The sequence below is a fragment of the Rhamphochromis sp. 'chilingali' genome (genome assembly GCF_963969265.1).
Source record: "Rhamphochromis sp. 'chilingali' genome assembly, chromosome: 2".
Taxonomy (NCBI): Eukaryota; Metazoa; Chordata; class Actinopteri; order Cichliformes; family Cichlidae; genus Rhamphochromis; species Rhamphochromis sp. 'chilingali'.
In genome coordinates, this window is record NC_137930.1 from 44043435 (window position 1) to 44056140 (window position 12706).

At 39.7% G+C, this 12706-nt stretch overlaps 1 protein-coding gene across 2 annotated transcripts in view; it reads right to left on the reverse strand.

Annotated features, from left to right (window-relative positions):
* Positions 1–12706, reverse strand: part of LOC308391510 (actin nucleation-promoting factor WASL-like) — a 32021-nt gene that overhangs the window by 13557 nt on the left and 5758 nt on the right. The window contains exons 2-5 of one of the 2 annotated variants that reach the window (XM_080874116.1): positions 10284–10418; positions 4983–5069; positions 4626–4722; positions 3661–3684 (exon numbers count right to left, since the gene is read on the reverse strand). In XM_080874116.1, coding sequence (XP_080730242.1) covers positions 3661–3684; positions 4626–4722; positions 4983–5069; positions 10284–10418 — 343 coding nt within the window. The remainder of the gene's footprint in view (positions 1–3660; positions 3685–4625; positions 4723–4982; positions 5070–10283; positions 10419–12706) is intronic. The other variant, XM_080874117.1, reaches the window with a different exon arrangement.

Here is a 12706-nt window from a genome sequence, read left to right on the forward strand (position 1 = left end):
TCATATGCAAGTTAGCACAGGGTCAACATTGGAATGAAATGTGTTTATGTGCGAGTAAATGAGTTTGTGTGTACATATTTGTATGCATCTTGACATCATGAGTTCAGTATTAGGACAGTGCAAAAACATAAAGGGACATCCATTGTGAGAGATTTAAACCTAGCACAGCACCTCTTGACAGATGCAGCACTAATCATGGCAGCACAGGAACAAGCTCCAAGTACAAGATCCATAGAAACTGGGTGCAGGCTGTGCACAGATGCCCCTGAGACAATCCAGCACATAACAGCAGGGTGCAAGATGCTAGCAGGCAGGGCATACATGGAACGCCATAACCAAGTGGCCGACATAGCATACAGAAACATCTGTGCTGAGTATGGCCTGGAAATCACAAGGTCAAAATGGGAACCCCCCTTATGGTGGTGGAGGATGGCTGAGCTAAGATCCTGTGGGAATTCCAGATACAGACGGACAAAATAGTGGTGGCTAACCAACCGGACATAGTAGTGGTGGACAAGCAGAGGAATACGGCTGTAGTGATACCGAATGAAAGCAACATCAAGAAGAAGGAACATAAGTACCAAGGGCTCAGAGAAGAACTCAAGAAAATGCAAAGAGTGAAGGTAACGGTGGTCCCATTGGTAATCGGAGCACTACGTGCGGTGACTCCCAAGCTAGGCGAGTGACTCCAGCAGATCCCAGGAACAACATTCGAGATCTCTGTCCAGAAGAGTGCAGTCCTAGGAACAGCAAAGATGCTGCGCAGGACCCTCAAGATCCCAGACCTCTGGTAGAGGACCTGAGGTTGAAGGATAAAGATCACCCACCCTTATTTACACAAATATATATATTTTAAAGGCTTAACGCCTGTCTGAGGGAACTGAAACTAAATTCCATGAAATGCTGGTTTGCTCTTAACTCTAGGAAAATAATCCAAGCAAGCGACCCTTTTTGACACTCTTACAGTGCCATCAACATGCCTTGCTATAACCCCATGTACCGATATGACAGAAGGCTGCACTGAGCATTCATGACATATTCTTTTTTTAATGTGCACAATGAACTGTCCATGTTGTTGGTGCAAGCCATACAGTGTGGAAATTCCTTGTAATCTCCACAAACTGAAGTAACATCTGACACAGCCACTAATCCACTAGTAATCTATGTCTGAATCCCTGGTTGCACCCCCACCACACTCCCCAAGAATTCTGGACTTCTACAACTAGACCAACAGGTCTACCTCATCAGCAGCCTAAGGACTAGGGTGGGATGGGGGAGGTGCTTGTTTCCCTGCCTTCAAACAGAGCTGTTGAGGTACTTTTGCTTTGATATCAAAATAAGTACTTTAATAGTACTGACTGAAAAGAAAATACAAAGGATTAATCATTTATAAAATTCTAAAAACTAACATCAAATATCCATCCACACTGATAACCACATTTTACAGCTTCTTAATTAAAGCAAGGACTCAAAAGCAGCCATCTTTAACCAATATCCAACCTAATCATTTAGATGAACAAAAATGAAGAACGTGCTAATTTCTATTTTGAAAAAAATTCACAAAACATGAATGAAGTTTAATAAATATTTTAAACTGATGTAATACATAATTATTAATAAGAAGTCCTGGCATTAGCAGGTACAATACACACATAACAATCAGTAATGCACTCAACCACCGTGGCCTGTATGCACGCTCACCATGCAAGGCTCCACAGCTGAAGAAAAAGCATGTTGAAGCGCAGAACAACATTTAGACAAGGTCAAAGGTCAAAGGCACTGCAAAAACACAATACCAACAGTGAAGTTTGGAGGTGGGAACATCATGGTGTGGGGCTGATTTTCAGCATATGGCACTGGCATGCTTCATGTAACTGAAGGAAGGATGAATGGAAAATGTACAGAGACATTCTTGATAAAAACCTGCTGCCATCTACCAGAATGATGAAGATGAAATGAGTGTGGATGTCTCAGCAAGACAATGATTCCAAACACACAGAAAGAAAGAAATTCAAGTTGCTAGAACGGCCCAGCCAATCATCTGACCTAAATCCAGTTGAAAATCACTGGAAAGCACTAAAGCTCAGAGTTTATAGACGGGGCCCACAGAACCTTCAGGACTGTTTGTGGGGAAGAACGGGGCCAAAATCAGACCTGAGCAATACATATGACTAGTTTCTCCATACTTGAAGATGTTATCACCAACAAAGGCTTTTGTATGAAGTATTAAAACCCACACCAGAGGGTTTAAAGAGAACAACAGAAAGCGTGTGGTCTACATACGGCACAGAAAGGTTTCTCCATAAACCAGATTTAACCTGCTTCACTCTGTCAGTGTGAGAGCCAGACTGTGAAACAATGCTGCCAATGTGTTAGGAAACAGTCTAATGGCATTTCTCAAACACACACACACACTAACACACACACACGTTCTGTAGGACGAACGCTGTTGTCATCACTGTCTCGCCTATGCGGTCATACAAGGAGGTCCTTCTACAAGACCAGTGTTTGCCAGTTTGATCAACACTGCTCTTAAACACTGGATAATGGGAAATGGACTGGTTCATATATAGCGCTTTTCTACTTTGAGCACTTAAAGTGTTTTACACAACTAGCCTCACTCACCCATTCACAAATTTACACCCATTGCACAATCTAACATTCAAGTGCATTCAGACTCCGATGGATGATAATATGTTGGCCCAAGGATATCTGGCATGCAACCACCAACCTTCCCCGTTAGTATGTGACCTGCTCTACCACCTGAGCTACAGCCACTCCTACAGCCACTGCAGCTCTGAACTGTTCTAGAAATAACTAGCTGAACTGGACATCAGCTGGTTCTTATTCTATATCCTAGTACAAAGTCAATGGATTCCTTACCAATCGCCATCAAAACTGTCTGAAGTTCATGTGTTTAACAGCTTTCATTTAATGGTCTCTCCACTGTAACCATCAAAACCCACACAAGCAAGTTCAAACAGATATTCCAACTGCTAATTCACTCAGTAATTTTCAAAATACACACACAAAGAACAAAACAAAACAAAAAATAGAAGGTCAATAGTAGCAATCGGGTGCATTTGTTGGGCATATTTGGTGGTTTATAAGCAGATGATCTATATGTACGAAACGGCAGTTTCTGAAATCTAAGTGTTACTAATGTTTAGGAGGTGTATTTACAGAAAGACCTGTCAAACCACCATTTAATTCAATGTAGCAAAAGAGATTACATGAAAACTGAACCAAGAAACTAAAAGCTCAACATGTATTTGCGCACAGATAATTACTGCAGTCCTGGCTTAGATTCTTAGAATTCATTTATTTAGAATAGTAACCTGCTAATATTGGAAATGATTGAGTGCCTATATTCTTGGTTATTCAGTGCTTCATATGCTACAGTTTTAGCATATTTCTATCAATCCTCTATTGAATCCTTGGATAACTGAAGCGTTTACTTTGCCATTTCTCCACATGTTGCATCTTGCTGTATTTCTTTGGGGGTTTTTTTACTTCAGGGGATGAATGACATCCTCATTTTATTCATTTCTATGTACTTGTTATTGAATTTTTTAAAGCCTGAATAAGAAAAATAATTTTTACAAAATTAACTAAAGTTAAGAGCCTACGTAAGCAAAACTTATTAAGAGTTTAACATACCATTTTTAGGGTCGCCTCTTTTCTCTGCAAAAGAAAAATTAACAGAATTATGGTTTCAGAAAAGTAATCACGAGTCAGCAATCTTTAGAATGTATGAAGCGGAACTTATTAAGAGGTTTTAGTGAGAAAAAAAAAAAAAAAAGAGTCAGAAAAGTGCTTTTTAGGTTCAGTTAGTTCTGTTAAAGCCCTAAGCTGCAGAAATGCTGCTTCACATATGAAAAAGCATTTTAATAGAGCAGTCAGGTTATTCTTGGCCTGAGCAGAAAAAGAAGAGAAGCAAAATATTTGAAAGCTCAACTGTGTTTGCCATACAGCGTCCTGCCAGCTGTGCCAGCCCCGTGAGCCTTTGAACCCTCAGTCATCGTCACAGTTTGAGAGGTGCACTTCAAAAGGCCAACATGCTGGAAGGAGCTGAAGGGAAGTTAGAGGAGCCTCACAGCAGAGACATTTACTCTACTGAGAAAGACTGACAGCTTTACAGCAGCAGAGAGAAAGAGATGGAGCACACAGCAGCGAAGCGAAAGAAAAAATAGAAATAGGGGAACAAAACCCCACAGAAACAAACAAAAACACAGTCCCAAACCAAACCTGTCAGTGGAAACCACAGCTTGATGACTGATATGAGAGGTGATTTTTTTTTTCTTCCAAGAAATACTTTTGGTGAGGATCAGTCCTCTACAAGCCTTCCACTGCTAGTGTCCGGAGAGTCAGTGCTATTCACAGCTCAAAGTAGAGCTGTTTTTACTTTCACCACTAAACAATCCTGCACTTTTAACTACCTCCCCTCCCTTTTCTAACAGTGTGCCAAACTCTAAGTCAGCCCCAAACCTGCCTTTAAGGCAGTGACTTCTGAGCCGCATTCAGGCTGAGTGAGCAAAAGATAAGGTGTGTTCTCCAATAAAAGTTGTGAAAGGTTAAACCAATTGAGGAAGAACACAAAGACAAACTGATACATTAAAGTTCACCTATTTTCCGCTGTCGTCGGTTGAGCAAGTCATCAATGGTGGCTCTGAATCGTTTGGCTTCTTCTTCGCTGGCGAAGTTCAAGCCAATCTGACATGTCTGAAAGAAAGAGAAAGGGTGAAATGTGATTCTAACAGCTTTCTCTGAAGAACAGAAAAACTGTGCAACATTAAATCGTAATACACTGTAGGTGGATAAAGACAAGCCTGACAACTGATATTTGGAAATATGAAAGAACCACACAGCCTTATTTTATGCTGATAAAATTCTTGGTGAGAATAGACTCTAAAAACAGGAAGACTAATCATCTGCTGTAGACATTCAAGTCTTGAAGAAGTCAAAAGAAAACAAACACTTACATCTCCTGCAAATGTAATGAAGTAGGGTCTGGAGTTGCTGATGAAGAAGTTGTGGTAGAGTTCCTGTTCGAACATCATTTTCCCTTCCTACAGAAAAAAATTACGGAAAAATGAAATTGAAAAAAAAAAAAAAGTTCAGAAAAAAAATCTGACTTCTAATCCTCTACAACTTAAATTCATACTCCCAACAACCCAAAGAGAGATTTAAGAGCTGGCTGCTTGTTCAAGAAATTAAATGTCTTCTGGAAGACAATGATGCATTTTGGTATCCTTGAACACACCTCCATAAGGAGCTCACCTCCACTTAGTTAAATGAAAAAAAAAAAAAAAAAAAAATCACCAACAACACAACCAACAAGAAACTGCCAAATATTTGCAGCATGCATTTTCTATCTACAAGTAGGGCTGGGCCGTTAATTAGAAATTCAATTAAAAATTTGGCTTTGAACACAATCAAACAATTTAAATATGATAAAACAATTACTTATAATTTTTAAGCATAAAACTTGAGCCCTGCCTCTCACCCTATGACAGCTGGGATAGGCTCCTGCGCCCCCCCACGATCCCGAAAAGGATAAGCGAAAGCGAATGGACGGACTTGTATTTTATGTTGTGTAATAAATTAAACGCAACGCCTTTTTTCATATCAGTACGTTTACTTCAGCTCCAGCCGAGATGACGGAAGAGTACTTTTGGTCAACGAGCACTGACTAGAGGAAGTAAAAGTTACAAAAAGGTTTTTCAAATCAATTTTATTTATATGGTGCCAAATCACAACAACAATTGCTTCAAGGTGCCTTTTCTGCAGGTGTCTCAGCATTTCCTAGTTTCTGTTACTCAGTCCATGGGACTGAGGTGCTGGGTTTATTATTGGCCCTGCCATCGCACTACCTATAGTTATAATACAGGTCATCTGAGATGCAAGTCTGCCGTCACCTGCACCCACAGACCACCCTCGGTGATCAATACCTACTCGTCTGGTCCACAAACAGTATAAAAAATAAACATAGTTTACAGATCTGAAAAGTGAAGCAAAATAGCTTAAACCTGAATTCTATTTAATGGCCACGAGGAGACAATACTTCTGGCTGCAAATACACTCTGAAAAATACTTTCCGCTGAGTTAATGAGTAAAGATAACGAGTTTATCAGTCACTTATTTTGGGTCATACTGAATAGTACTGACTGGTCATACAGTGTTTCAGAAAGGCAGATTATCCCTGTTACATTCATGGCTAAACGTGAATGTAACAGGGATGGTAACAGTCAGACCCTCCTCTCTCCTGTCACATCTAGTTCAATCAACAGATGGTTTGTTAGCTTAATGCAATCTTATACTTCTGAAATAAAACCTGACCAAAATAATCATGACTGTCCTTCTTGTCATAATTCAGCATTCCTTGATTCTGATAAGTGAGCAGTGTTTTTTCCCATTAGAAAGAGAAAATAAATATATACATGCATATAGAGCAGGGCGATATGGCCAAAAATATTTATCACGATATATATTTGAAAATTTGCGATAACGATATAACTGACGATATAATTGATGCGAGACAAAATACAACTCCACAACATTACTAGCGCAAAAAGACAACCTTCCATTTATTTTCACTTAAACAAGAAGCTGGTTTTTATGTACATTAAAGCTTTATAAAAATGTAACAGTGCAAATGCAAATTCCTTGCTGAAAGTTTAACCAAAAGGCATTTCCAGTAGAAATGGGCTGACATATCCTGAGCATAACCATGTTTAATATCCACTGAAGTTAAAAAGAGGTGCTTTGCAACTAGAGCTGGGCGATAGAACGATAACGATATGTATCGCGATATAACTTTTACTCGATAGAGAAATTAAGCTATCGCGATAGACCTCGCCGCTCTTGTCCTCTTAAAAAAAAAAAAAAAAAAAAAAAAAAAAAAAGGTCAGCCGATCCAAATTCAGTAGCGCAGAGCTGAACCAATCACAGCCGCAGCGTCACGTCGCGTGACTTGTTACGTACAGCACAAGTGCCAAGCCGCACGTGTGTTTGTTTGGGAAGCAGCCAGCAGGTAATGGAGCCAGCGCATAATGGAGGAAATGAGTGTGCCGACTAGAAAAATCAACCGAGCGTGACCGAAGAGAAAACAGACGATGGTTCCAATGCCGGAGAGATTGTCGAACGGAAGAGCCAAAGAAGTTCCGTAGTGTGAAGGTATTTCGGCTATTTCAAGTCTGACAAAAAACAGAGTAGCGTGCACTGTAAATGTGCCGAAAGCAAGTCTGGAAATACAATAAACTGGTGCATGCGTCACACTGCGCCGCGTTATTGTTTCGGTGAAATGAATTTCTACAATACTGTTACTGTTAATTCTACTCTCTGCAGTGTTTAAATGCTTACATATACACACAGTTACTGTCCCTCCACACATACGACTCGGTTCTGCTTCTATGCCGCAGCTTTGTTTACTTTTTCCCACCGAGGCTTCTAGACTTCTGATTGGCCAACATTTCTGCACGGTTAGGAATCTAGCGCCACCTGCTGCTTTGGCATGTTCATAGCAGCGTTTTCCTTCATTTCTGCCTTTATGTGTGGACGGGATTATTTTTTAAAACGAAAACGGAAAATCTCAGTTTTCAAAAATACCCGTGTACGTGTGGACGTAGCCTCAGTCTCTGACTGGAAGCGCTAATTCGTCATTCGGCTTTTGTCAGACTAAAGTAACTGTTAAAACTGTTTGAAAAGCTCAGCTATACAACAAGGAGAGATTGAGAATTTCCTTTTAGTTCTCAGTTTATTTGATATTGACAAAAGTTAGTCAGTTTTGTCTGTTCTTCTGTAAAACAAACTAAGATTTATTTTTAGAATTAATATTTTGTTTCTAAGTGGAATTGACAATTTAGTCTGTTTCATTTGTTCTATTTTGAAACTTAAACGCTTTAGCGGCTGCCTTTTGTGTAGTTTGCAATATTTGCCTTTATTTATCTGAAAAAGTCTCATGTTCCTTAAGTACATCTACCCTGTTGAACTTATTATGGGAAATAAATATTTAAAAACAAGCTGCTGATTATTTCACATTTTACTTGTGAGCAACGGCACATTTAAATCTTACAAATATAGTTATTTGGCTTATATCGTGATAGATATCGTTATCGCCTGAAATGAAAAAAACATATCGTGATATGAAAAAATCTCATATCGCCCAGCTCTATTTGCAACATTAAACTGCAGTGTGCAGTACGCATTTTTCGGACCATAAGGTGCACGGGATTATAAGGCACATTAAGCGAAACAAAGCAGTCAGATAAATCAAACTTTATTAAACTCGTTCTTCTTGCTTCCTCCACTTCTGTACCATTGATTCATTAATGTTGAATTCTCTGGCAGCTGCTCTATTCCCATGTTGTTGCAGTATATTAATGACTAACCTCGTATTGTGGATGGATTATCTCAGTTGTTCTCCTGACTGAAGTTTGGTCCGTTTACAGCATCCTGCCATGCGATTGCATTTGTCTCTAACTATCAGGAACCTTAACGTTAACTTTTATAAGTGGAAAAGTGTTAGTGTTTGTCCTCCAGCTTCACTGTTTATGTTATGCTAACATAGCTGTGTCGCTAGCGATCAGGTAGCACATCATTATATACCAGCTAGCCCAACATCAGTAACCCTACAAACGTCACTGCTGTTTAGTTTCCTGTCTTCATTTATGTTGGACGTGATAGCAGAGCTATACGTTTGAATTTTTTCAGAAATCTCTCAGTCAGAACATGCTATATCATGCTTAGGTAACTAGCGAGCTAACTTCCGCTAGCTTCCTGCTAACTTCTAACTCCGTTAAATGTAATAAATTTTGTTTTCATGGATGCCTGGAAGTTAAACTTCATAGTTACACCTGGTAAAGCAGCAATGCTGATCGTTTTATTAAAGATGAAAGAATTTAGACAGTTTTTAACTCTCAGTGATGCTGCAGTGTTCGTTTGACCTGAAGTATACGGAGTTTAGGACCCAGATTACTCCCAGATTTAAGAGCATCTTAGTCCGACAAATACGACAATAACGACGGCCGCTTGCATGTTCTGCAAAAAAATGTGCTTTGTTGTGTATCTGACGGACAAACACCAAACCAGTTCCACATCACTGAAGTTGCACCATTTTTACAAACCAATTCTGGTTCATCTGTTTCACTCAACAATCGGCCATGTGCGTATGAAAACAAAGGCACTGCGCATGCGCGTTTTACTCATATTCTATCGCGATATTTCATTTTCCTATCGTTGTCTAACATTATACCATTACCATGAACGGTATAATATGGCCCAGCCCTACATGGATATATATACAGCTTAAGTCCACACTGATATTACTTTGAGAGCCTGTATCCGCCTCAGGCAGTAACCACACATCTGATAATTCATTTTGATCCATTTGAGATGTACAACTGAATGTACATCATATATAAAGTGCTGTTCTAATTAAGTCAGTGAACACACAGAGTAAATGTGAAAAGTCTGGCCACAACCCTCCACAGAAGCACTGAGAAAAAAAACTAAACAATTTTGTTCCAAGCACTATTCTTGAATAAAGTCTTGATGCATGCTCAATCATCCAGGAGAGGAAATCCCAAAAAGTTGATTCTGTTTATCTGGACGTAGCGTTTTCAGTGGGAGAAAGTTTCCACACTCATCCAGGTGACTTCTTCAGTCTCAGCTGACTGCAGGTTTCCCCAATCTTATAAACAGTTCATTTGCACAATAACTGAAACTAGCACCACTGGCAAACAGCGTTATTGCTGTTTTTGTTGATCAGTGGTCATCACAATTTGCATATTAATGATCAAGGAACTGACCTCACAGCCCATTGTTTGCCAGTGGTGCTAGTTTCAGTTATTGTGCAAATGAACTGTTTATAAGATTGGGGAAACCTGCAGTCAGCTGAGACTGAAAAAGTCACCTGGATGAGTGTGGAAACGTTTCTCCCACTGAAAACGCTACGTCCAGATAAACAGAATCAACTTTTTGGGAATCTAAGTAACCCCCTTTAAATCCGTGTTCTTATTTCTTTTACAAACAAGATATGACTGTTTGTGAACATTAGAGGCAGATTCTATTAAATGCACCGATTGCCTGTTTCCAGTGCTGTAACCACTGCTAAGCTAACTGGCAGCAGGTTCATATTTCAGTTTTTCTTCTGACAGAAAGCAAAGAGGAAGAAAGAAGAAAAAGAAAATTCCAAAAATGTGAAAATAATCATTTAAGATGCATCTTTCAACTATTCTGCGGTGTTTAAAGCTTTTGGATTGTTTCCGTTTGGTGTCACTCACCTTGATGTCAAAGACTCTGATGAAGTAGGATCTCTGAGGGTTGTCCTTGACAAGGCAGACCACTCCACAGCACCTCTTCACCCAGTTACAGCTCCTCTCAGCACCATACACCTGGACCACTGCTGAACACAGAGTCTGAAGCACAGATATGATGGTTAATATCATCACCTTTGTGATTTACAGAAAGAACAAAGACAACTACAGAAAAGAAGGTTACGTTGCTGAAAATGTAACCACTTTATCTCCCTCCATTTTTTCTTTAAGATTTTACAGACACACAATGTTCTTTAGTATATACCTGTAAACTCCATGTGTGACAAATGGAGGAGGAAACATACACTATGCAAAACCTTCAAACAGCCACAATTACAGCTGGGAGGAGAAATAGAGTTGGTTATCAGGGAAACACTGAGACCTTTGGAAATCAGATTATATATGTCAAATGCATTCTACCTTAACAGGGAGTCACAAATATCAAAGGCTATCAAAGGCCCTACACTGATTCGTGAGTTGTGACTCAGCTGTATTGATGTAGTCACAAACAAAACAAGAACTCTGATGACAAATGGCTGACTTTACATTTACATTAGGTGAAAAGTGAAGGACTTGTAACTCTTATACACCGATTCCCAACTTCAGGAGGGTAAAACTTAAAAGTACTGACACCGCCTCATTGTCTTACACTTTTCCACAGTGTTTTAACAACAACAAGAGGAGTCCAGCTGCAGTAGTCAGCACTGCACAGGTTTCAAACAGCTCCAGTTTGTGGTTTCTGCAGAGGTTGCACAGTGTTTGATGCACTGCCATGATTCCTCTGCAGTGGAAGTAACTCCGGCTGCTGAGGAAGTTAAGAGGAAATGTCACTGCGTCCTTTCCATCTGTAATTTATAGGTGTAGGTCAAAGGAACAGGTGCAAACACTTTTCAGCAGGAAATCACCAATCAGCATCCCCCAGAAAAGGTCAAAATGTGTTCCTTAAAACCTTAAATTAAAAGCATCTAAATTCTTACAGAGGAGAAGAATGCAGCAATGAACACAGACAGTGGTGACACTGCAGCCTCTGCAAGCTAAGATCTTAGCATCTGTTAACGATGAACGCAAAAATCAATATCTCAGTCATTTTTATATCATTAGCAGCCTGGCTGCTTCCTGTTAAACTCCTGATAGTGCCTACTACCATGAGTTCGTGCTAAAAATGTGTACATGCATTAATCACTGAAGACGTAACTGATTTGAGCAGTTAGTATTATGTAGCAAATCACAGTCACCTCAAGGCACTTTATATTGCAAGGCAAACACCCTATAATAATACAGAAAAAACTACAATACTCAGATGGCCCCCACAAGCAAGCATTTGGCAACAGTGGGAAGGTAAAACTCCCTTTTAGCAAGAAGAAATCACTGGCAGAACCAGGTACAGGGAGGGGCAGCCATCTGCTGCAGCCAGTTGGGGTTGAAGGGAAGAGAAAAAAAAAGAAAAGAAAAAAGAGCGCGAAAAAGAACCAGAGATTATTAATAACTCATGATTAAATGCCTGGCGTCTAAACACAGCGAGTGAAAAAAGGTGAGTGAATAAGAGATACTCTGTGCATCATGGGAAGTCCCCAGTAGACTAGGCCTATTGCAACAAAACTAAGGAAGGATTCAGGTCCAGTCCTACTTGCTTTATCAAAAAGGAAGGTTTATCTATTGTTGTGATCCAAATTGGAAGCAGAAGAGGGGCTTTATAGCTGAAGGCTCTGGCTCCCATTCTGCTTTCAATTTTCTAGGAACCACAAGTTTAGCCTGCAGTCCAAGAGCAAAGAGCTCGCTTATGGTGTTATGGTACTATGAGATCTTTTAAGATAAAATGGGGCCTGATTATTTAAGACCTTTTATGCGATGAGAAGGATTTTAATTAGATTCTGGATTTAACAGGAAGCCAGTGAGGAGAAGCCAGTTTGGGAGAAATATGCTCTCTCTTTTCTAATCTCTGTCAGTATTCTTGCTCAAGCATTTCAGATCAAATGAAGGCTTTTCAGAGTTTTTTTGGGGGGGACATTTTGATAATAATGAATTTCACTAGCCTAGCCTAGAAGTATAAAATGCATCAACTAGTTTTTCAGCATCACTCTGAGATAGGATGTTTAGAGATATTACACAGATGCAAGAAAGCAGTTCCACATATTTTTGTTTAATTTGCGCAGTGTTACTCAGTGATACTAGCAGCCAAGGTAATGCCATCCAGAGTGAGTATCTGGTTAGATGCCATGTTTGTAATATTTATTTTGCTATATAAGGACAATAACCTCAGTTTTATCTGAACTTAGAAGTGGGAAAATGATCATCCAGTTGGCAAGATAAGTGGGCCAGAGAGAGCTTGAAGTCACCCCGGCTTACCTCTAATCACATCTGAGAGAGGGAAAAAGGTCTTAACATTCAAC